Genomic DNA, 25,993 nt, shown 5'->3' with positions numbered 1-25,993 from the left:
GCCTTTGCCCGGCCTCGCCGCCCCGAGCCCGGCCCCGCCGCACTCACTTGATCCTGGAGCCCATGGTCCCCAGGCCTCCTCATGGGCCCGCGGGCCCCTCTCGGCGCTGCGCTGCCCGCCCGCCCGCGGCTGACCAGCCTCCCTCCGGCGATCTCCCCGCCCCTTCCTCCCTTTCCTCTGGTTGGGCCCGCCCGCTCGAGGCTCGCTCCCTCCTCGTCGTCGTCGTCGCGGCCGCCGTCCCCGGGGTTTAATGTACTCTCCCCAGCCCGGCGAACGCCATGGTCGCCGGCGCGCGTACCCGGTGAGCACCGCCCCCTCCGCCTCTCACACCGCCGCCCCCTCCCGCCCGCGCTGCCGCCGCCGCCGCCGCCCGCGGGGGCTGCCGGGAAGTGTAGTCGGCTGGCCGGAGGCGGGCGGCCTGAGGGCGGTGGGGGCGGAACGGCGCTCCAGCCGGCTGGTCTGCAGAGCTCTGCGCCCAGTGTCCCGAGGCCCCAAAAGACCTCCCCCGCACTCCGCGCCCATAAAACCTCTACCAACAACCCCGGGAAAGACCCTCATCCCATGGAGACCCTGAGGTCACCTGAAGAAGCCTTCACCCGTTCTTCCCCAAAGGAACTATCTCTTCCAAGTAGCTGTGATGCGGAGGTAATCCCCCACTCAGGCTCCATGAAAACACAAATTTTCCCTTTTTAAATCGCTTTTTATACAGTAAGTTCCTTAAGGGAGGCACAGACCCTTTTCTCTATCACACCATCCGCTCCTCCAACATGGGCCTTGATGGAGGCCCCTTCCTATTCCCTTAGACCTTTAAGGAGACCTCACAAACCCGGGAAAGCTACCTGGGGGTTTCAAAAAAACCATTTAGTGGCACTGCTCTGCCCCACCCTTGAGGACCTCTGCCTCCCTTTATCAGCAGCCATTTTGGGGGCTCCAATACAGAAAACTCATGTCACCATAGCAAGTCCCCAACAGAGAGAACTAAACACAAACAAATGCATTTTGAAAGCAAGATGACCAACCAGCTACCCAACACTGCACCTCCTAGGCTCTCAACTTTCATGAACATCACAAAGTCATTCCATTAAGGCCTGGAGGAACCACAAAGCAAACAATGGCGATTACCATTAGCTGCCGTTACATGAGTGGGTGAGTGAGTGTCCTCTCTGAACCAGGTCCTGTATTACCCCTAGGTGGTTAGCACCAATCCTCATAATAATCTAGTGAGTTTATCCCCCCCATTTCACAAACAGGAAACTGATGGATGTGCTCAAGGTTATGTAACTAGCAACTGATAGCCTGAAGACTCACATCCAGGCTGAATAATTCCAGACACATGTGATATAGTTATGCTTTAGATTGGCACCTTTGGCCACAAGTCAGAAGACACTGTAGATTCATGGTTCACTTTGGAAATTAGTCTTTTCTTTTCCTTTTTTAAAATTTTTTTTACAATTTTTTGTTCTGAAATACCATTCATCCTTTCTTGCCTTCTGCATCTCTAGCTCTTGCAAATTCATGGAATGTCTCCCCACCCAGTAGTCACAACAGTAGCTGGTCCTCTGCCGAGAGCAAAGAAAACAAGAACTTCTTTTGGAGTTCTGGATAGAGATAAGTTCTCTCTTTTGCCTATGTCCTGAGGTTGTTGAAGGTAAAGGATGGACTTTTTTCCAATGTCCAAACTGCGATTTTGAATTCAAAGTCTTTTGCACCCAGACACCAACACTGACTTATAAACACCCCCAGGAGAAAAGCTCTGCTAGACAGGCAGGGCCTCTGTAGGGTTTATTCACCTCGTTTCCTATGAACCCTCTCCAAGGAACCGTTGTTATCAAGATCTTCCCTGGAATGAGCAACCAGTTCAAAAGCTCTGAGCAGGAGACTATAAATAAAGCAAAGTTACTTGGTGGAGGGCAAAGCTGGCTGCTTTTCAAAGGAGACTGTAGCCATCCTGGCCACAAAAATGTCTGGTGCCTGCTGGGTGGTGTGTGTGTGTGTATTGGAAGAGAGACTGAAGGTGGTGGGGTATGTATCTGTCCAGGTGGCCTCTGCGACTACAGGGTGGTCTGGTGAGAGAGCATTGAACTGGGAGTTAGGAATCTGGCTTCAACTGCTAGCTGCATCAGTGACTAGCAGAGAGATTTTAAGCAAATGATTAGGCAATTGTCTGCTTCCATTTCCTTCTCGTTTATGTGGTTATAGAAGATGATGAGTTCACATCATAAGAGAAAAGAATGCAGTCTCTGGAGCCAGACTGCCTGGGTTCAAATCCCAGCTCTGCCTTTTACTAAATAAGTGCCTTTGGGTAAGTTACTCACTCTCTCTGTGCCTCAGGCCCTCTCTCTGTAAAATGGAAATAAGGAAACTGATCTAACTTACTGAGCTGACATGAGAGTTAAATGAGTTAATGGTTCTTAAACAGTGGCTAGTATATAGTAAGCACTCAAAAATTAGCAGCAACTATTACAGACAAGACACTTAGCACAGCCTGGCTTTTATTGTTAATAGTAATAATCTTCATAATAAATAGTCCTGTACTTGGAATCAGGAGGCCTAAGATCCCAGCCCAGAATGTAATTGTTTACATTCTGAATCATTTACAATTCAGTTCAAATGTAAATAATAGAAGATTGAAATAACAGTGGCTGAAAAAATAAAAGCTTATTTCTCTTTCACATAAAGTCTGGAGAAGAACATTCCAGAACCGGAATGACAATTCCATAAAGCATACTCTAAGATCTGAAGTCACAGGGACAAGACAAGGCAGTTGATTTGACCTTGAGGTGGTGTTACTTCCTCATCAGCTTGTATACTGTTTTCTGTGCCTGTTAGACTATGATCCCTTTGATTTGGTGACCCAGAATTGTATCTTGTTGCTTCCCTATTCTCCAGATGCAGCTTCCATGTTGTGATCAAGGATGGCTGCTTGAATTCTAGCCATCTAACCTGCAACCCAGCCAGCAGGTAGGAAGAAGGTCATGCCCCACCCTAACCCCTAATCTTTACATCTCCCTGGAGTTGTTTACACCATTTCAATTTACATTGCATTTGGCCAGAAGGAGGTTGGGGATCATTACCAGGGAAGAAGAAGAGAAGGGATATTACAAGACAACCAGTAGCATCAGCCAAGCCATGCTTGGCTATGTGACCTTGGATAAGCCCCTGGGCCTCAGTTTCCCTATATCCAAAATAAGAGAATCAGGCCAGATGACTCTCTCCAAAATCCTTTTCATTTCCAAAAATCTATAATTCAGCAGTTTATTGGTTTATAATTCCTTTAATCCTAGGTGAATCTGATATCATTCAAATAAAAGGGGACCTCCCTGCCAAGTACAAGGCATCATCAATTGTTGGAGTTGAAATCTTCCAGTGATGAGAAGAGGTTTAGAAGCTTTGCCTTCTGGGCTGTTGTCAAAATAGGCTACCTAAGCGTATCTAGCAGATTTAAAGTCCAAGCCGTGTGTATTATACCACCCGCACAGACACTTTGAAGCTCTTCAGTTTCCAAGCCTGCTTTCACTCCTCTGTACCTGTTTTGTTACTCTGCTTAGGATTTAGAGGGCTCCATCTATTGAGGGAAGGAGGACAGCAACCCCAAGGAACTCTAATATCCCACCAATGATACATTATGAAACGTAGGACCAGTGGGCCAGCCAGTGGCATGTTGTTCCTACTATGCTTGGTTGTAATTACATTCTTCTCTTTTTAATTGACATAAGATTTCACATGCCATAAAATTCACCATTTCAACTTGTACAATTCAGTGGTTTTCATAACTATACATTTAGTATAGTCACAAAGTTGTACAACTATCACCACTATCTCATTCCAGAACACTTGATCATTCCAGTAAGAATTCCTGCACCCATTAGCAGCCACTCGCCTTCCTGCTCTTCCCCCAGCCCCAGGCAACCATGAATCTACTTTCTGTCTCTGTGGATTTGCCTATTCTGGATATTGCATACAAGTAGAATCATATAATGTGGGCTTTCTATCTGACTTCTATCACTTTGCATAATGTTTTCAAAGTTCATCCATGTTGTACCACCTATCAGTCCTTCCTTCTTTTTTATTGCCGAATAATATCATACTGTATAGATAGACCACATTTTTCTATCCACATTTCACTGTTGATGGACATTTGGGTTATTTCCACGTTTTGGGTATTATGAATAATGCTGCTATGAACATTCACGCACACATTTTTGTGTAGACATGTTTTTAATTCTCTTAGGTATTGTGGTTATATTCTATATAAAGAATCCACAATACATTAGTAGGGGTTCTGCTCCCCTCACCCAAAAAAGGAGGGATTATTTAATGAAGTTTAGTATAAGCAGAATCATACCCTCTTTAAATAGGTTCTTTACTGAACATGTCACAGACATTCACGTAGCAAAGTGCATTGGATTTCCTAAGGCGTTTATACCAGTAATTAGAGAATGGACTCTGGAATCAAGTAGATGCAAGTTTTTGTTGAGAGAACTTGGAGAAAGTTACTTAAACTCTCTGAGCCTTAGTTTCCTCATTTTTAATAAAAGGATGATAATTCCTTATTCATGAAGATGAAATGGAATAATGCAAAATTCCTATTATATATTTGGTATTTAGTACATGGGAATATTATTCTACTGAACTGACAGATTGATAAAGACAGAAACCTCAGTAGGCTTGCCTATACCTAGACCTCAGCATCTAGAACAGAGCCTGGCATGAATGCAGTGACCAATAAATATTTATTAAATAAATAAATAAGTGACTTCAAATCCCTCATTTTGAGGCCCATCTCCTAGGAATAATAAGCCACAGAACAAGATTTGGGAAATGCTTTCTTCCTTAAATGTGAACTTAGTTTATTGAACCAGTACAGTTTTTTACCTTTTATTTTTTATATTTTCTTCTTTTAATTGTAGTAAAGTATACATAACATAAAATTTACCACTTCAGCCATTTTTAAGTACAGTTCAGTGGCATTAAATATATTCATATTCTTGTGCAACTATCACCCCATCCATCTCCAGAACTTTTTTCGAAGTCTCCCCAAAATGAAATTCTGCATCCATTAACACTAATGCCCCATTCCTCCTTCCTCCAGCCCCTAACAACCATGGTTCTACTTTCTGTCTGTGAATTTGACTACTCTGGGAGCCTCATAAAAATGGAATCATGCAGTATTTGTCCTTTGTGACTGGTTTATTTTACTTAGCATCATGTTCTCAAGGTTCATTCATGTTGAAGCATATGCAGAACCTCCTCCCTTTCCACTGTATGCATAGACCCCGTTTTGTTTATCTGTTCATCTTATGATGGACACTTGAGTTGCTTCCACCTTTTGGCACTGCGAATAATGCTACTATGAACATGATATATAAATATCTCTTGAGTCCCTGTTTTAAAGGTCTTTGGGGTATATAGCCAGAAGTAGAATTGCTCGATCATGTGGTGATTCTATATTTAATTTTTTGAGGAACCGCCATACTGGTTTCCACAGCAGCTGCACCATTCTACATTCCCACCAGAAGGTCACAAGTGTTCATTTCCTCATATCCTCACCAACACTTACTATTTTCTGTCTTTTTCATATTAGCCATCCTAATGGGTGTGAGGTTCTATCTCATTGTGGTTTGGGTTTGCATTTCTTTCATGGTAGTGATGCTAACCATCTTTTCATGTGCTTATTAGCCATTTGTATATCCTCTTTGGAATAGTATTTATTCAAATCCTTTGCTCATTTTTTAACCAAGTTGTCTTTATGTTGCTGTTGAGTTTTACAGGAGTTACTTACAAATTCTGGACATGAACCTTTATCAGATAATTTGATTTGCAAATATGTTCTCCCATTCTGTGGATTGCCTTTTCACTCTGGTAATGTCTGAAAAGTTTTAACATTTTGATGTAGTCCAATTTATCTATTTTTTCTTTTGTAGCCTCTACCTTTGGTGGCAAACCCAAGAAATCATTGCCAAGTCCCATTTCATAAGGTTCTTCCCCTATGTTTTTTTCTAAGAGGTTTATAGTTTTAGCTCTTACATCTAGGTCTTTGATCCATTTTTAGCCAATTTTTTGTATGTGGTGTAAGGTAAAGGTCTTTACCTTCTTTTGAAGACTAAAAGTGCTTGAGCCCCACCTCTTCTGTGGTTACTAGCCAAGGTGCTCACCTGCTCTCTGGTTTTATGGTTCATTTTTTGTTATTGTTAATGAGACTACCTTATGAATACCTACCCACATAATATTTTTCCAGCTCTTCAATAATCAGAGAGAGTTGTTGTCTTTGCTTTTAAAGTGAAGATGTTGATACACTGGTGGCTAATGTGACTTACTTGAAATCAAACAGCCAGAAAGTTGATGGAGCCGGGACTCAGCCCAGATGCTGTAACTCCTAATTGTGGATGTGTTTTTTAGTTCCCTAAGATACCATGTTTTATCTTACTATGGTTTTCCTTCATGAATTTATTAATTAATTCATCAAACATTATTTTTCTTAGTGATAATAATCACTTTATATGGTTAAAAAATTTTTTTTAACAATAATAAATATTATATATAATTCCTTTGCAGTCCTCACCTGGCTGTACCTGGATTTGAAATGACGCACTTAAGTCTTTTCTTGTAAAAGCTAAGAACATGAGCTCTGCAGCCAGACTGCTTGGCTGCCTGTGTAACCTTAGGCAAATGATTAACCTCTCTCTGACTCCATTTCATCACATGTTAAATAGAGATAATAGTACCTTCCTTGTAGGATAATTGTGAGAAGTGTGTGAAGGTATGTGAAGTACATAGATTAGCCTTGCATTTGATAATGGCTCAGTGTGTATTATTATATAGTTAGTTGTCTTCTTAACAACAAACCAATAAAAGCCAAACTCTAAGAAAGATCACTAAGAATTGATATTTGAGGCCTTGGTTCCCATAATTGGCTATGTGTATCAGCATCATTTGTGATGCTTGTTGGTAATATGGAGTCCAGCATTCTCACCCAGGAAATTCTGATTCAGAAACAAGATTAGAGGCCCTGTGGGTTTATTTTTTAATATAAATATAATGCCAAGATGTTTCTTTGTGGATTCCACATATTCCTGTTGCAATATACATCACAAAAACAGGGCCCATCAGTATAGTTCTTATGTCCTGTTCCAGCTGGAGATCCACAACCAGAATCTAAGCATGAAGAAACACCAGATGAACCCCAAATAAGCACTCTTTAAACAAAAGGAATGGCTGGGAGAAGGATCAGATTCTTCATCAATGTCAATGTCATCAAAGACAAAGAAGCTGAGGAAATGCTCCAGATTAAAGGAGCCAAAGAGACAGGACAACTAAACATGAGGTTAACTGATGCCACCGGAACACACAGTGGGTAGATTTAAATACAAATGTCCTGTCAATGTGCAATTTATTCGCGGGCAGGTCTAGTGTGGTTATGTGAGCGTCCTTATTCTTAGGGAAAACACACCAAAGGACGTGAGGATATGTCTGCTACACAACTCATCTCAAGCGGCTCAGAAAAAAGGCATGCACACAGAATGACACAGAATGACAAGCAAAATGGAGCAAAATGTTTTGTAATAGGTCAATCTTGCTAAAGGGTGTATGGATTTTTTGTACCTTTCTTGCAACTTTTTGTTAAGTTTGAAGTTGTTTCCAAATAAAATGTTAAGAAAGAAAAAAAAAACCCATCAGAGTTGTATGGGGAGTGCCATATGCATTATACAGTATGCAATCCAGAATTGAGTCATTCCTTAACAGTGCCAAGCAGTTGGTAAATTAAATGCTAGCTAGGTAGAGGCCCTGTGTTATAACAAGTTCCATCCACAAGTGATTCAGATCCACATCCAGGGCAGGGGAACCACTGATTGAAGCCTTGCCCAGATGCCAATGTCAATTGAATTCCTATTAGGACCTATGGAGTCTCGACAGACTGCCCACTCCTCTCCCTAGTTTCAGCAACCTTCAGCTCTGGGCCCTGCAGTCCATCTGCTGGCTTCCTAAGATAGTGCATTTGGCTGAGCATTATTAGCAGTTGGAGACCCAAGGTAGGGTCAATAGTCTATTCACTCCCATACCAAATCCCTCCTACGTGTCAGGTCCCATGCCTAGAACTCTTTCTTGCTCTCAGCTAAGGCCTGTTCATCTCAGCAAACATTTCCAGTGGGCTTACTGTGTGCTTGGTGCACCATGCATGGTGAGCTGGATACTTAGAAGCAAAAGGGTCTGTGGATTAGACACAGTAGAGAGCCTGTCCTTGTGTAGCCCCTTGAGCCACCTTGCCTGATGCTTTATTCTGGACACCCTATTAGGGCCTCTATGTTCTTGAACTTGCTTCTGAGCCCCTTGCCTTGGCCCTGGTCCTCGGCTCTCTGGGCTCTCCAGCTCACCACCTTGCAGTTTGTTCCTCTGCATTCTTCCTCTTCTCACCTCTGGAATTTGTTATGTGCATTGTCTTCCCAGCCCTGACTTAGCACTTCTCAAACCACCTCGGGTAATAATTCTGCCAGGACTTCTGAGACCCCCTATCCTAGGGCTGCTCCCATTTCCACCTGATTGACCCAGTTTTTCAGGCAAGACTGAATAAACTCGTGCCTCAACTCCAGGCCTGAACTGTTCTCTTCCACATTGAAGATGGTCACCATGTGCGTCTTCCCTCTTGAAAGTGCCCTGGGGAGCTTGCAGAATTCTGCCCCATTGTACTCTTTGACTCTCCTGGCAGGTGTCCTTTATTTTATACTTTTTTCCTATATACATTTATATACATATTATTAATATATAAATTATATTTTCCTTTTGTTTCAACTACTCCTTCTCCTAAGCCAATACCTCACATAACCATTATAGTACTTTGGTTGTGAGTAGAAAATGTAATTGGTTGAATTCTAAAATTTCAGTCCTAATATATCCCCCACTTCCCAAATCAAGGCACACAAAAGGAGTAGCAGTGGAACACTTGCCTTAGCCTCTGAGTGGAGATTAAGACCCCAGTTCTCTGACCTCTGACCTGAGTAGAGTTTTTGCTGATCCGTCAGAGTGGCCCTGACATTGGGGAGGAGATCCTCTGACCCACTTCAATGACGGAGTTGTTTTAATTTATAGGTAGCTTACTGAGGTTCTCAAAGGAGACTTTACCTCTTAAAAATAATGACCCAACCTCCTCTGAGCTCTGCTTCCGGTGGCGAAGGTCCAGTCTCTTTAGAAACAACAGAGGTGACATCTGTGGTGACCAGGACACAGGCTGCCTGAGGTTGAATCCTGGCCCTGCTAAAGAAAACGGCTAAGCCTCAACTTAGTTTCCTCATCTGGGAAGTGGAGATGCTGTTAGTACTTGATTTGTGAGATGGTAAAGAAGTTAAAATTGTTATATCTGTAGACACTGAGGAGCCAATGATAATAAATACTTGAAAAATGAATAATTGTCACAGGTATATTGGTGACCATTGACCACATGCTTTAGTGACATTATCTTCAATCTTTACAATACCCAAAAAGGTTGGTATTCTGATAGACGTTTACAGAGAGGGGAGGTGATATCTCCATAGTCACCCAGCCTAAAGCAGCAAGGTTGGAAGTTGTGCTAAAGGACTGTCTGATATTCAAGCTGCATCTTCTTCCAAAACAACTCTTACAATTTTCCTTTCTCTCTTTCTCTTTCTCGCTCTCTCTCCTCAGCTAAAAATATCCTGAACAGCGTCCTCATTAGCTAATATGCATACACTATTTTTTGCTTTTTGAGTATAATTGGTTCACTCAAAGGAAAGGCTTCAGCTTATATGAAGGATGGAGCTGAGCTGCTCAGTGAAAACTCTGAATTCAGAAAAAGCAGCCGCCTGGGGAGGCCCCTCCGCTCCAGGCTTGTGTCCCTAGCTGGATGGCAGTATAGAACAGAAAACAAACTCCCTTCATTCACACATTCCCACCACAATAGTGGGATGACTTTGCGCAAGTCCTTTCCTGTTTTCCAAAGCTGTTAAATTGAGCTCATAGATGCACTTGCCTTATTATAGAGTTGTGGTGAAGATTATATGAGACAACCCATGGGGCCTGACATCTACTAGGTGCCCCTCCAGAGCTGGATGCTTCCAGAACATGGCCACATTTATGGAATAAACCACTAACACCTGCAGGAGATGCAGGATAACCTAGTGATTAGGTATGCCACATCTGGAGCCAGGGGGAGGACGGAGCAGACCCCAGCATGCAACATGCTCTCTTCTGTGACAGTTTCTTTCTCTTCCCAAACCTCAGTTTTCCTGGAATAAAAAAGATGTAATACATATAAAGAGCTCAGTAATGAATGGTGGCTACATTCACAGCAAGCCTCCCCAACCAGATCATCCCTCTAATAGCAGTGGGAGTAATTGATTTCTGCTCTTAGGGCAGCATACACATGGACACCACAGTGTTCATCCTGGGGCAGAGCACGTGTGGTGTGCTCCAGGCAGCTAGAGCCAAACTGTCTGCCCCAACTTCTCCTGCTGGTAATGTGGCTGATGACAGCTTAATGGACTCTTTACCCTTGAAAGCTAAGGGAAAAATAACTCATGGCGTTCTAACGTATGAATGTAATGTAGGTGGGGGGTGGGGGTGGAGGGAGTTGTTGTTTTTCTTGAGCAATTTAGAGAGAGAGTCAGAAACCTGAACCTCCCTCTTCCTGGCCCTGTCTTATGGGGGACAGATTTAACCATTGTGATTACCAAATTATTCATGTTTGTAAAACATAGCCATATCTATGTGTGCATATGTGTATGTGCACGCACACGCGCACTTCCCTAAATGATCTGAGGCTAACGAAACAGAGTGTGCAGTTTATGATGAGAGGACTGCGAACACCCCTCAGTTATTGGTTTCCCAGGGACAAGCCGGTTCCTCTTGGACTGGATGGGTAAATATATACGTTCAGGAGCACTCACACACACAGACACTCTTTGTTGTCATGGAGAAACCAGTCAAAGATCCACCTGCACAACTTTCAGAAATCAATGCCATCCTGACTAGACAGGTGGGGAATCTCCACTGTGAAAGGTAAAGCTTTCCTTAGCTTCACAGTCTACAGGAGGAGGTAGGTAATGGGAATCAGGGGTACCTCCATTAGACTGAGAAGGAATGCGGAGGCAGGGATGAGGGCAAACAGAACTGTGCGGAGAGTGGGGAGACCACAGACCTGAAGAGTCAGGCTGACCTGGGTTCAAATCCACCACCTTGACTATGGGCAAGCCTCCTCTTCACCTCAGAGCCTCTGTTTCCCTAGCTGTAAAATGGGTTTCATAATGGCCACCTTTGCATGATGCTGTGAAAACTAATAATAAAGCAGGTAAAGGCCCAGCAGGACATGAGGCATAATGCCAGACCCTGGGCAGCGCTGGGCATGAGGTGGCTCCTCTCCCTCAGGAGTAAATCCAGGCCAGGCAGGAGGTGTGCAGAGTCCCAGCTCCCATGCAGCGCAGGCAACGTCCTTTCCAGCCACTCAGAGCCTTACCGAAAAGGAAGTGTGTGGAAGCGCGCGGCTCTCCATCTGGCTAATGTTCACTTGTGTTTCCTACTGGAGAGCATCGCTTTTTTCACCTCACCTGGTTTGTTTACCCAAACAAGCTGCTCATTAACAACACGAATTGCATTTTCTGCAATTCTGTTGACAGCACAAATGTCTGCAGTCAGCTTGGGGGTTTGGTGGGAACTGTAGCCGGATCCCACCCAGCCCAGCCAACACGGCTGCTGAGGAAAGAAATCGAGTCCATGCTGGGGTGTAGAGTAGAGGACAGAGGCCTGGCTGGGGCTTGCTGGCAAGTCCAGCCCAGGGTCTCCAACCTCTAAGGAGACAGGATCCGGGGCTCCTCTGGGAGAGATGAGTCACTTTCCAGAAAACAAAGGTTGACAGAAGAATTTTAAGCAAAGGATAGGGTAGGGGGAGGAGCTAGGCATGAAAGAGTGTATATAACCCCAGACCGAGGTACAAACCTCGCAGAGGGGAGGCCTGGCCTCCAGCAGAGACACGCTGAGGGGCTTCCCTTGTGGACCCAGCAAAGCCAAAATTCAACTGCCTGAGTTCAACCTGGTTTGCCAAAGCTATACTCTCATCCTCACTGCTCAGACAGGAGGAAATACAAGGTTTTTGATGTCTTTCACTAAATTTAAATTATTGCCCTCAGAATGCCTTCTTTTCTGTCCATTTTCTCATTCCATAAGTTTCTGCTGAAGGCTGACTGATTGCTATGCAATTGTTGCTAAGGGATACAGAAGTGAGAAGAGATACAGCACCTGGCCTCATGGAGGTGGCACTCTAGTGGAGGGAGTAATATTCAATTACATGACAAATAATTGCAAATCATGATGAGTTGGAAATACGGGGAAGTCCAGGATGTTAAGGAAATGCATAAGAGGAGGACCTGATCTCTTGCAGGGAAAATCAATGGTGTCTTCTAGAAAAAGTGGAATTTAAGCCCAATACACACACACACAGACATCTACATACATATATGTGGTATATATTTATACACATAAATAAAAACTTAAAGTATCTTGATGAGGTTAGGCCACTGTCTTCACAGCTAGAGCAATCCCAAGTTCAGGGTTTTTCCCTCTTTCATGATGATAACTCAGAATTTGTTCATGCCTCTCTCCCCATCCTGGAAAACCAGGTTCTTAACACAGCTCTTATCTCAAGAATGGGTGGTGCCAGTCATCAGACCAGACCCCCCATGCCCAGCCCAGAAGCAGGACAGGAAACACCAGGATCCAACAGCCAGACCACCCTTCTGCTCCTTGCTGGGGAATCAAGCTCCTCATTGTAACCTTTACTTTCTCCACTCCCCTAACAAATGACTGATTTATTTTGTAGGGCCTCCTGATACAACCGAAAGTCAAAAGGGATAAGATAAAGATAGTAGAGATATATTGAGAGCTTACCCTATACGAGGCACTGTTCTAAATGTGTTACTTGTATTAACTCATGTAATCCTCCCACTCACCCCATGAAGAAGGCACTTAATTTTTTACAAATGGTGAAACTAAGGCACCAAGCTGGTAAGTCTCTTGTGGACAACAGCACCTATTGTACCTCCTCCACCACTTGTTCCTCCTTAACTCTTTCTGGTGGCGGATCATCAATTGTCACCATCCTCTATGTACCAGGCACTGTACATACATTATTTCATTTAATCCTCATATTAACCACCAGGTGGGAAGTGATTCTTTTCCCCATTTTACAGAGGAGAACAAGCAGAGGCTCAGAAAGAGAAGGGATTCATCCCAGGCTCCTGGGTTAGAGAAGATCTTGAACTTAGGTTGGCTTGATTCCAAACCCCATGTACTCACCCCAACTCCCAAGTCAGGCAGGATTCTAGCACAAAGAGTGCAGAATCCATGAAAAATACCCCAGCCTCTTCTTTCTAGTTTCCCTTTTGCCCATTCTACTGTCACCTGCAACCCTCACCCAGGTGATATGTCCACAGTGGTATCATCTCCCTCCACACAGTCGGGAAATGCTAAGAAAATGTAAGAGAAAGAGCATCCAGCCTAGACTTCAATCCCCTCACTTGAAAATGGAGATAAAAATCCCTAAATCCTAGGATTATTTAGCAAATTAAATGAGATCATGTCTGTTAAAGACTGAGCACATAGAGGCACTTGAGAAATCCTTCTTTGGCTTTTCTCCCAACTCATTCTTCCCAGTCACACAGTCTTGGTTTGTACAAGTCCATCCACTTGCAGTGGGCACCCATTCTCATAGTCAGCCAAGGCAGGATATCCCCTGAGGACGTAAACTTTGCCCTCTGTTCCAGTTTCCTCTGGGCACTAAAGTGCTGTGTGCACCTATGGCCCCATACAAATAATCACTAATAACACTAATAAACCACTAGGCTTTCATCTGTCACCGAGCACAACACATTCTGACATGTCTCCCTAGAAAGGCAAGCCCATGGCTGCACAGACAAGGGAAGTCATTCTCCAAATGGGCATTTTCTTTGGAAGAACTAATTTAGCCTCATTTCCAGCAGGCTGCCTTCCCAAGACCTCTAAGTACAGAGATTCCAACTGGCTTGGGTATATCCTGGGCTCAAGTGGGGGTGAGTGTCCAAGAGAAAAAAGACTGTCAACTCCCAGAAACATACACTGGCCAGAGCACATCATGCAAGTGGGGAAAACTGAGATCCAGAGATGAGAGAGACAAACCAACAACAAGCCACCATGTACCTCCCTGGAGGCAATGGTGGAGACTGTTCAGAAGGAAGTCTCAACCAGCCCGAGCAATCCGCCACCAGTTAGAATAATCTAAATGAGCCGAAACAGTCTCAAGACTGGTGTTGAGAAACGGTTGGCCTTTGCAGAAAGGAATTTGGTGTATGTCCTAAAAGACTTTAAAAAATTCATGCTGTTTGACAGTCATATCCCCTCTCATAATCTATCTGACAATAACAGTCAACAATGTAGACAGAACAAATGCATGAAAACAGTCACTGCAGCATTGCTCATGTATGTCTCAATTTTTTACTGAGCACTTACTATGGTGCCAGTCAGTGCATGGCTCTCTCCTGGGTAGATGAGACTTCAGGGTACAAAGGTTCATTCAGTCCCCTTCCTTCCTTGGGGTGGCGTGTGGCAGAATCTTTTATTCATTCTGGGTCTTTTTTTCATTCTCTCATTCACTCACTTGTTCATTCACTCCACAAATAATTACTAAAAGCCCCTATATGTGAACATAGAATTGCTATATTTCCTAGCAATTCTGCTCCTAGATACATAATCAAATTAAATTGAAAACTGGTATTCAAGTAAACACTTGTATATGTTCTTATCAGCATTATTCATAATAGCCAAAAGGTAGAAGCAGCCCAAATGTCCATCAGCCATCAAATGTATAACAAAATGTGGTGAATCCATACGTGAAATATTATTCAGCCATAAAAAGGAATGAAGTGTTGACACCTGCTACAACATGGATGAAGCTTGAAAACATTATGCTAAGTGAAAGACGTCAGTCGCAAAAGACCACAGATTATATGTTCCATTTGTGTGAAATGCCTGAAACAGGCAAATCCATGAAGACAGAACAAGACTGGTTTTCGCCAGGGGCTGAAGAGAATGTGGAATGGGGACTAATTGTTATTAATAATGAGTGTGAAAAAAAAAATTAGTGTGGGGTGTCCTGTTGGGGTGATGGAATGTTTGGAACTAGATAAAGATGATGATTGTGCAACACTGTGAATGTACTGAATGCCACTGAATGGTACATTTAAAAATGGCTGATTAGAGGGGCATGGGGAGGGCTTTACAACACAGAGAAGAAAAGTAGTGACTCTATATCATCTTACTACGCTGATGGACAGTGACTGTAATGGGGTAGGTGGTGGGGACTTGATGATGGGGGGAGTCTAGTAACCATAATGTTGCTCATGTAATTGTAGATTAATGATACCAAAATTTTTTTAAATGGCTGATTATGTTATGTGAATTTCACCTCAATGAAGAACAAATCCTTCCGTAATTTTTAGAGACTTAGGTACTCAGACACCTGTTCTAAGAATGAGACAAAATCCCTGCCTCCATGGAGCCTGGGGCAAGTAGATAGGCAGCAAATGATTAAACAAAAAAAGCGAACGAAATGATTGCAGCTTCTGATGAAGCTGAAATAGGGGATAGGAGATAGAAAGAACTGGGTGGGAAGGGGCTTATTTCAGGCCATGTGCTCAGAGAGGGCTCTCTGAAGAGGTGATACGTAACAAAGATATAAAAGAGGTGAAAGAGTGGATGATGTGGATATCTGGGGGTGAGAACGTTACAGGCAGAGAAAAAGGGCAGGCACAAAGGTGCTGGAGCAAGGACGAGCCTGGCCATTTCTAGGTGAACAAGGACACTGGCGTGGCAGAGAGGAGGGGAGGGGGAGTCCGTGGCCTGCCTGGGCTGCCTGCTGTGAACAGAATCCTCATTTCTGAAAATGGGGCCAGAATCCCTACCCTGAAGGTCAGCCACAAGGGTGGGAAAAGGTCCCAGGCTTTACCAGCCTTGAGAACATGTGCATTAGTACCTTAAAGTCTTTTCTTTCTTGTGTCAAGAAGTACAGGCTTTCACAGTTCCAAGTGCTTCTGGGATTATCAGGGGTGCTTATATGTGTCCATGTCACAGACCTGGTCACTGCTCACTGTCTCACCTGGGCAGATGGGGACCAGCAGGGCCCCACACCTGTGCTTTAGGTGCCTCTGGGCCGCCAGCTCCAGCCACCAGCTATGGACCAGGGAGCTGGAAAGCTAGAAGCAGCCCTTATCACCCCCATGAGGTGAGGAGAACACACCTGCCGTGTGTGCAGTTGGTAACCACAGCAAGACTGTTTGAACCCTGAGTGTCAATTCGGTGAGGTATTTAGATTCTTTCAATTCAAGGACACAGTCCTTTGCTCCCTGGGGCACAGAGGGGTGAGCTTGTCAGTGTTTGTGTTCGCCTTGCTTGTAGAGTCTCACTCATCATGCCAAACCATTAGATGTTAAATTCTCTCGGGGCCCTTATCCTTCCCCTGAGATGTAGCTTTCGCAGGGTCTCCACCACCCAGCTCTATCTCATCTGTGTATCTCCAAACCTCTTTGGCAGGAGGGTATTCACTTATTCCCCAGAAGCCCTCTCCACTCTCTGCCACCCTGCTCTGTGCCCCAGGACACTGAACACCAGTTGGCATCAGCTGGGCTCCCCTAGCTTCTGGCTTCTAGTTGGGTTAGGCCAGGGGGGAATACCAGCAGAAGACCGGAGGGCAGGAGAGGAGAGGAGCGAGGCATTGCTCTCTGTCGCTCTGTGTTGTGGCAAAGGCTGCCTCTCCTCTCCATGGCCGTAGGTCCTATCAATGACCCCTGTCCTCAGCTACGACTCTCATCACACTCCAGGAACCTCCTCTCCTCCTTGCATCTTTAGACCAAGGATAGTAACGGCTCCCTGCTGTTGCTAATCCTGGGGTGCTTCAGCACCTCTTAATCCTTGGAAATAGCCCCTTCGGTGAACTCTTTTAAGTATCCCCTTTTGAATATATGCCCTCTCTGTATCCTCGACCCTGAGTGACACAAGATCTTGTTCCTTAGAACCAATCATTGAATATAAGCAAAGAACACCACCAACCCAAGCCCCGCTCTCAGTCTAGACAAGCAGCCTTGCTACTTGTAGAAACAAAGAGCGAGCTCTTTCAGATCCAGGTTAGAGATTTAAAAAAGGCTAAAGATGAGCGCTTGGAAAGGCATCTGAGTTTGAGCTCCTTCCCAAGCAAGCAGAGCTTTGGAACAGTGACAAGTTTTGTTATGACTGGGAAAACAGAAGGACAGGTATCTCTTTCTGGCTTCTCCATCCCATAGTTCTAACATATACAGATATTCTGGAATGAGAGGGAGAAGGACTATAGCTAAAACCTCAGATATGATTGCAGGAAAAGATGACAGGATGCAAGCATGTTGGAAAGGCCCAAGTTAATCGTTTGATTTCTCTCAGCTTTTCGCAGAGGAAAAGAGGCAAAGGTGAGATGTTTATTTTCAAAGCAAGCAACATATTTCTTATGTTCATGTATTTCTTATGACAATATCTCTACTTAATGGCCCCATCATGTCTAATGACTTAGGAGATAAAATACATTTCTTTGATCTGAGCTAGTCAAGAAGAATGACAGCTGGCATTCTGCATGAAAATTTAGTGCCTTGTCTAATTGTGTTGACTTCTCATTATTGGAAAGTCTCACAACCAGTAGAGGAGTTTGTTTTTTTTTAACTTTATCAAACTGTTAACCATTTCCTGGCTCCCCCTGCCACCCCAACACACATGCTTGGAACTGGCACACTTTTAAGAACAGAGTCAAAATTGAGTATGACTCATCTCTGGGCTTGCACAAGGGGCTCTTAGGAACTTGACTGATCAAGAAGTGAGACTCCTCCGTTCCCATGTGTATCTCCTCTTGCAGCCCGGGGTGATTATGCCATTTGAATATGATGAGAGCATTCACTTGGGCCGGTTTTTAAAGGATGTATGTGATTTTTATCCAGCCATCAGTAGTCACAGAGCACTTGTTATACCAGGCTCACTTATATATGAAGAAAATAGAAATGCATCAGTCTTGGTCTCTGCCAGCAAGGGATACTGTCTAGTATAGGGACAAGCACAGACACAATGGCACTACTGTATGGTGACAGCATTAGAATCCTGACATGGTCATTTATTTCTTCCCTGGATGCTCTTGTAGATGGCACTTCCTCTTTCTGAGCCTCAGTTTCCCTAAAGGCAAACCTTATCAGGCAGAGGCTTGCAAACTTTAGATTACATTGGAATCACCTGGAGTTCTTTGTAAATCACAGGTTGCTGAGCCCCGGAGTTTTTGATTCAGTGGGTCTGGGGTGAGACTTGAATTTACATTTCTAACAAGCTCATGGGCAATGCTGAGGGTGATGGAGGACCACACTATGAGGATCACTCTCATGGCCTGGTGGGGCTGATTACCTGAGCTATGGCGTGTGAAAGGTTCGGCGCAGCACCAGTTCGAGCTTTGCTCAGTAGGTTCTCTGTACAAACCACAGACTTACAGATCTACTACTCAGCACTGTGTGAGCAGAAGGGTCAGGCAAAGAGGAGGGAAGTCTTCCTAGAGGTCATTTGGCAACAGAGGCCTGAAGGAAGAAGTGGACAGTAGAGCTCATCAGGGGACTAGCCAGCCCTCTCCTCTGCTGATGAAAACCATTTAGAATCTCCCTCTAAAAAGGAAGATAGTGGCTTTCTGACTTTTTACTGTGACCCACTGGAAGAAATGTCTTTTACATCAGTGTTAGAGTGCATATGAACACACACGTGCATATATTATTACAGAAACATAAAACAGGACTTTTCCCTACTCTGTGATGCCCTCTAATTTCTATTTTATGTAGCGTCAAAAATATTGATTGCATAGCTCACTTAATATTAGCTAACTTAAATAGATTCTGTAATCCATTACATACAGGGTGCATCTAAGTCAGATTTAGAGGGGCATTTAAATCAGAATTAGGGCTGGAGAAGAGAGGAGGCAAGGAAACCCTATAATAATTAACCCTATGAAGTGCTTCCTTTGAGTCAGGCTCTGTTGTAGCATTGAGCTACATTCCAGATGAGCATATGAAAACACACACATTAGGGGGCAGAGCTGGGACTCAAACCTAAAGACCCTAGCCCCAGATTCTGTACCCACAACCCCGACAGCGTACTGTGTCTCTGTGCTAGTGGATTACAATCCACAGATTAGAAATCTCTCCCTGAGACCCTAGTCATGGCCCATCTATTGGATCAACAAACATTTAAAGAGTTCTTCAGTGCCAGTCAGAGTTCTGCATCCTGCCATTGGCACACATCTAAGTAAATCAATCAGCTTCTTTTTCTTTCATAGTCCCTGCTACATGCCATGCTTTGTGCCCTGTACTAGAGTGCGTGCAAATAGTTAATGCCCTTGCTCACACACTCAGCAGGTAGTCACTGACACCTGCTCTCTGGCCAAGCCTGTCCTGGAGCAGCCACAGCTGGGCGCAACACCAAGGGTTTGGGGGTCCAGGAAGGATCGGGACCTCCCTCGGTTTTGCATGTACCAACTGGCTGATCCACCTAGATGCCTTCTTTTTCTTGAAGAAACAGAGTGCCAGGACTTTCTTATTTTTCCTCCACATGGAGCTTAGACACAAAATGCCAGGCAAGTAGAGATGGTTTACAGTAGGTAATGCCAAATTTGGGATAGCTTGTGTGGCTGCACATGCTCCATTGTATGCTCTGGGCAACAGGAGCCACCTGGAACTACCTTTTAAATGAATTTGGTGGTCCTGTCTTCGGCCCCCATCCTTTGGACTCTCTGCCTCTATCAGGATGCTCTGCAAAGGGCTTTGCTGCCAGGAAGCGGGCAATCTGGCCCTTTGAGGAACCCCCTCTGCTAGTGGCTAAGCCAGAGCTTAGCTTGATCCCTTTGCATGGCTCCCAAGGTCTGCACTCACCAGCCCAAGTCTCTTCCTCACTTGAGCAGATTACCCCTGGACTTTGGCTATGGTTTGAGTAGATCATGCTGAGTTGGTATTCTAAAGCTGTAAAGCCAGTTCTCTATGCTTTTGTCTTTTTTGTCTCTCTCAGCTTATTCTCTGTGTGCTGATCTGATTTGGAACATTGGGTTTCTTTCCATTAATTTCTTTATGAATGGTAAAGACTTGGACTTTGAATCAGATAGACCTGTGGTTGAATGCTAACTCCACCACCTACTGGCTCTGTGACCATGGCCAGTGACTTAATAATCACCTGAATCTCAGTTTCCTCAACAGAAAATAAGGATGAAAGAATTTAGGTAAAGATCAGCAAAGACTCAGGAGACATGACTAAATACTGTGTTGTATCCTGGATTGAATTGTAGGACAGAAAAAGAATGTGTGCAAAAACTGATGAAATCTGAATAAAGTCTTTAGATTGGTTAGTAGTGTCATACCAATATTAATTTCTTAGTTTTGGCAAATGTACTTTGGTTGTGTAAGATGTTAACATCAGGGGAAAACTGGGTGAAGGCGATACAGAACTTTTACTATCTTTACAACTTTTCTGTCAATCTAAAGTCATTCCCAAATAAAAAGTTAAAAAAAGAATGCATGTAAAGCCATGAGCAGTGTCTGGACCCAGTAAGTTCTTGACTATTAGTTATTATTATCATCATCATGACAATCTTAATTATTCCTCACAACAGCTCACAGGGTAGGTGCAATTATCAGCCCCATGTTGCAGATTTGGAAACTGAGGCCCAGAGAGGTGAAACGCTTTTGCAGGGTCACACAGCCAGGAAGTGGCAGAGGCCAAATTCAAACCCAGACACAATCTAGCTCTAACATCCGTGCTCTGACCTCCTTGGCCTCCCACTCCAGAGGTATAATTACTATAATAAATGGTGATGAATTACCAAGGAGTGTGGCAGAGGGGTATAAAACACACTGATTTTGGACCCAGGAAGCCTGGGTTTCAACAGCTACCTCTGGCTTGGACCCTCTCCAAGCTCAGATCCTTTATCATTAACGTGGAAATGAACTCTTAGGCATGACTGAGATGGTAGTAAAGGGACTGATACACAGGAGGAGCTCAGTTAATACCAGTTCTTGGTCCATCAACGTATTTAACTACTTCATTTCGACAACTGCCTCGCTGTGGGAGCACACCCAGGGTTTCTTACTTGGCTATCAACCCTGACTGCTGCTTATTCATTGTGCAGCCTTGAACAAACTGCTTCACATCTCTGGGTGTCAGGCAGTATTAACTAAAGTATTAACTAAAGATAAAAGTCCTTGCTTCTGAAGATTATAGAGGGCATTACGGGATATACCTGAAAAACCCTTAGCACAATGCCTGGCATGTGATAAATGCTCAATTAATAGTAGATACCATTTAACAAATATTTCTGATTCTCTCCCCTTACAGGTTCACAGTAGGGTTGTACCTCTTGGTCCCTGGTGATTTTGTGGGGTCATGTGACATGTTCTGGCAGTGGATATTGAGCAAAAAGTGACATGTGTCACCTCTAGGCCAGAACATTTAATTAACTCTGGGAGACCTTCCAATTACCCTTTTGCCATTAAATACAATGATCATAAATAACGCAGTGTCTGCTTCCTTATCCTGAGTCCCTTTGTGACCACATGAACAGCATTCTCAGGTTCACTTATCTTGGACATGGAGCATGAGTGGGAAATAAACATTTGTGGTGTTAATCCACTGAAGTTTTAGGGTTGCTTGTTACTGTAGCAAAACCTAGCTTATTCTGACCTGTATAGCCATTATATTAAATAGCTGTTATAATTTTTACTTCCTATAGTTCTAGAAAGGAAGTAAAAAAGTAACATGTTCATAGTAATGAATGTTCATCATCCCAATAAGCTGTGATTTATCTCCACTTTATAGATGCAGACATGGAGGTCAAGGACACTTGTCCAAGGTCACACAGCTGGAAAGTAATTGAGTCTGGACTTGAACCTGGCTTCAGATCTTCAAATCTGCCAATTTATAGCACAGTTCCCAGTCACAAGCTATACCATTCAAAGTGAATTTGGGTTGGAAACTTGGATCCTTGAGAGGTTTCTGGGAGGTGGTGACAAGGTTGAGCTTTACTTTGTTCTCCTTCCATCTCTGCCTCTCACATCTTGCTTTGCTCTTTCATAATTTTAATATCTAAAACCTCACACTGACAGTGTAAGTGCTGTGAATGTCTTCAGAAAACATGTGCTGGGCATATGATTTTGGCTTAAGCTCTGGTGCTTTATAATATCTATAGTTTTCAACCAGACAAATCCCTCTGTGCTCTGCAGCTCCGTTAGAGGTTGTGTCTTCACTGTGAGTTTATTTTAGAGTCTTACCCAAGCTCCAACCTCTATTCTTTCCATGGCCCTGAAACTTGTTTACCCTGTACACTTCACCGGTGATGTGGGGTCATAAAACCTACCTCCCTTGTCTAACACAAAAGATGGACATATGTGAAAAGCACTTTGCATGCTCTGTAGAGCACCATACATGTGTTGACAACTATCCAACACTCTATTGGCCAGCAAACATTTATTGAGCACCTACTGTATATGTTGCTGGTGGGCTGAAGATAAGAAATGAATGAGATGCTCAGCATGCCCTCAAGGAGGCAGTATACTGTCATGGTTAAGAGTACAGACAGTTGAGTCAGAAAAACCTGGGGTCCATTCCTTAGTCTAGCACTCAGTTGGGCCTGGAGTCCTTTTTTTTCTTCATCTGCAAGATGGTGCTTTACCTCAAAGCACTGTTGTAAGGTTGAAATGCCTAGATGATATATAGAAACTGCAGTGCCTGACGGGTAGGAAACATCAAATAGGGTCATTGTGATTAATTGGTGCTCAGGAACATAGTAGAAGCTTGATAGAAATGTCTGTTAAAAGAAAGAGGAGCAGTGCATGGACATGAATGAACATGAGCAGACGTCCTGGCTTCCATGAAGGATTTGGCCAAGCTGACTGCCACATGGGCTAAGATGACCAAGACCCAGGAAAAGGCTGAGCAGCTTTAAGACCCTCCCCTGAGAAGTGCCTCTCAGGTGTCAGGAGCCCTCAAAGCCAAGGATATTCTTGGTCTTACCATCCTGTGCAAGAAAGCATGCTTCCAGCCAGCATTCCCCACTTGGGCAAGCAAGTGTTAACATGAGAAGCAAGAAATGAGAGTGAACATATGGAATGCCAATATAATGCAGAAACGTGGGATTAAACAACTCAGTGGCATGGGAGCAGCCACCTCCAGGCTCCAGCACTCTGCCTGGCTCCCTCTTTTTCTCTCTGCTTGCACTGGCATTTAGTGAAGGTTCTGGTTTTAGAAAAGAAGCTTCCATTCAGGTGTGAGGCCACGTGTGGGTGGACCAGGGCTTTGGGGTCAGGCCAATCCAGGTTCGAATCCTAGCATGCTGCTTCCCTCTGAAAGATCATGGCAGGATGCATCACCCCTCTGAGCTCAGATTCCTCATTTGTCAAGTGGGGGTGAAACCACCCTTCTCACCCGGTTTGGTTGTGTTATTTCTAATGGCTTAACATTCATTCGTTGCACTTTATTTACGTTGCCTGCCTCCATTCAATTAATACTGACAATAGCCCTAACATGGGCTACTATTATCCCCATTTGATTAACTTGCCCACAGCAACTGAGGGGCTGAGCTGGGATCTGAACTCAGATCCATTTGACACTAATGCCCATTCTGTTTCCACTTCACCATTGGAAGACATCTGGCTTGCATTTTCTCCACTTCAAATACCTCTAAATCTGGGAGGATACAGGAGAAAGAAACCCATTTTTTAAAAACCAATTTGAATAATTAAATTTGGCAGCAAAAAGCTCAGTATGGGAAATACATTTCACCACCTCATTGCTGAATCTGTTTAATGTCTTTTGAACCAGCTTAGCATAACTAGTTAGGAAATGGAGCAGAAGTGTAACATTTAAAACTAGCAGTGAGGGGTCACATCTCTATGTGTTCAGGGAAGTCTACACTCAGCCTTGGCTCCCCACAAAAGTCATGGGGAGGTCACTGTCACTTCTGCACTCATCCAGGGCCCTTTGAAGGCAAGAAGGGCAAGAGAGAAGGTATGAAGGAAGACTTGAAGAAAGTTTGCGTCTCAAGACATTTATTTCCATAACAAGCATGTTTCATCTTCAAAGCCCTTTACAGGCCATAATTAATCTTCACAACACCTTAGTGAGGTGGGTGCGTGGCATTATCTGGGTTTTATAGGCCAAAGGGGCCCAGGAGAGGCCTTTGGACAGTCTGTCAGGCCATTCTCAGATTTCCCAGTCCCAAACCAGGCCCATTTGATTAATCTTCAGGAAATGATTTCTGATGTGAAGGAAGGTAGGTGGGTTGGAAGAAGAGGCAGAAGACCTTGGGACACATGGAGAATGTAAACCTTGTGGTGTTGTCATTTAAATATGTCTCATTCTATTACAGTTATACAATGATTGTTAATTTTATTTAAATAGCTATGAATAATAATGACTCATATCTGTCTATATATATATATATATATATATATAGCATTTTCAAGGCCCTTTTGTATGCAGTAGCTCAGGTGATCCTCACAACAGTCAAGTGATTCCATTCAATATACATTTATTGAGCACTTAACTTTGCGCCAGGCTCTGAGAGGCTTAGGAACGTAGCAGTGAAACCTGCTCTCACTGGGAGAGAAATGTGAAAAGCCCTACAAGGTAGGGTCTCTATTTTTCTCCCTACCCCCCCTTTTTTTTAATGGATGATGACACTGAGGCTTAAGGTCATACAATTAATGGGTGGTAGAAGTTGAACTCCATCCTGATGGTGAAATCTGTGTTCTCATGAAGTACAAAGATGCTCATTGCAGTGTTGTTTAAAATGACAAAGAATTGGAACCAACCTGTACGGCCACTGGTAAGGAAATGGATAAATAAAATGTGGGAAATATATGAGATGAAATATTACACCAGGCAAAGGGAATAACTTACATCTACTTACAGATAATGTCAAAAGAAAAAAGCAAGAAGCAAAATTAGATGTATAACAATATCACTTCATGAAATTTTAAAAGCACACTCAAAGCAATGCTATAAGTTTACATACATGTGAATAAAGATAGAGTAGATGGATTGAAAAGCCACACATCAGATAGATAAGAGTGGGTGCCTTGGTGGGAGGGCAGGGGTCATGCTACATGAAAACAGTGGGGTGCCATAAACCGAGGTTCCTGGCTGACAGACTCAATTCCTACGTGTACCCTCTCAGAGTCACTTTAAAGTTAATAATATCACAAGACACATTGACTGCTCTCTTACAGGTTGTATTCTCTCCCCTCAATTTCAGTGTGGAAATTGCCTGTCGAACTTGAACCAGCCAAAAATCTAAATGAAAGATGGGGAAAAAAAAGAGCAAAATTTGAAACCAACTGGAGACGTGAAGAGTGTGTGTGTTTGGGCTGCAAACGGGTGCTGTCGAGCATGTGTGACAGTCTTTGTGGAGCAGAGAACTGGAGCAGCTGAGCGGTGAGCTCTTCTGCAGCGGCGCCTGTCCCATGGGTCAGGTCAACCACAATGCCGTAGAAGCGGTGGGCAGCAAGGGAAGCTGTGGTTGGAGACTGCCCACAAAACCTTGCTTACTGGTGTCTCAGAGCCACGCTGTCTGCTTCCTTGCTGGTTTCCTGCCACGACATGATCGATTCTTACAGATACATTTTGGAGAAGTTAAGTTGTGCCAGGCATACCATGCCAAAGCAGCCTCAGTTCCATGTGTGGTCTGGGTGGATTCGGGGAGGCTGTAGGTGGAGTGGCTCTGGATTTCAGCATGGCACTTGGAGGTGTGTCTCGCCCACCTGGATCTCCCTAATATGCCAATCTGAATGCTCCCTCTTCCGCTAAAACCTATAACTAACTCCACAGTGCCTGTGAGATAGATAGGGAAGGCCTCACCTGTGTACATGAGGCCTTCAATGATCTGGTCTCTGCCAAACCTCCCAGCCAGAGTGCCCTATCCTGCCTTGTT

At 43.9% G+C, this 25,993-nt stretch overlaps 2 protein-coding genes across 11 annotated transcripts in view; one reads left to right on the top strand and one right to left on the bottom strand.

Moving 5' to 3' along the window:
* DENND1A (DENN domain containing 1A) overlaps positions 1-308 on the bottom strand; it is a 538,445-nt gene extending 538,137 nt beyond the window's left edge. For 4 of the 9 annotated variants that reach the window (XM_037008189.2, XM_073224771.1, XM_073224780.1 and 1 more), the window contains exon 1: positions 48-200. In XM_037008189.2, coding sequence (XP_036864084.2) covers positions 48-64 — 17 coding nt within the window. In that variant the 5' untranslated portion in view covers positions 65-200. Of the gene's footprint in view, positions 1-47 lie in introns of all 9 variants that reach the window. The other 5 variants (XM_073224730.1, XM_073224762.1, XM_073224757.1 and 2 more) reach the window with 2 other exon arrangements.
* Positions 82-25,993, top strand: LOC140846841 (uncharacterized). Of its 2 annotated transcripts, none has more exons than XM_073224798.1 (2): positions 82-645; positions 25,319-25,993. In XM_073224798.1, exons 1-2 carry the CDS (start codon positions 82-84, stop codon positions 25,358-25,360), a joined length of 606 nt encoding a protein of 201 aa, XP_073080899.1. In that variant the 3' UTR covers positions 25,361-25,993. The 2 variants fall into 2 exon arrangements, with proteins under 2 accessions (XP_073080899.1, XP_073080891.1); XM_073224790.1 differs by lacking the exon at positions 25,319-25,993 and adding an exon at positions 7,135-7,579.

Source organism: Manis javanica, chromosome 2 (assembly GCF_040802235.1).
Source record: "Manis javanica isolate MJ-LG chromosome 2, MJ_LKY, whole genome shotgun sequence".
Taxonomy (NCBI): Eukaryota; Metazoa; Chordata; class Mammalia; order Pholidota; family Manidae; genus Manis; species Manis javanica.
The sequence above is the reverse complement of the archived record's forward strand: the minus strand, read 5'-3'. Positions and strand labels throughout refer to the sequence as shown.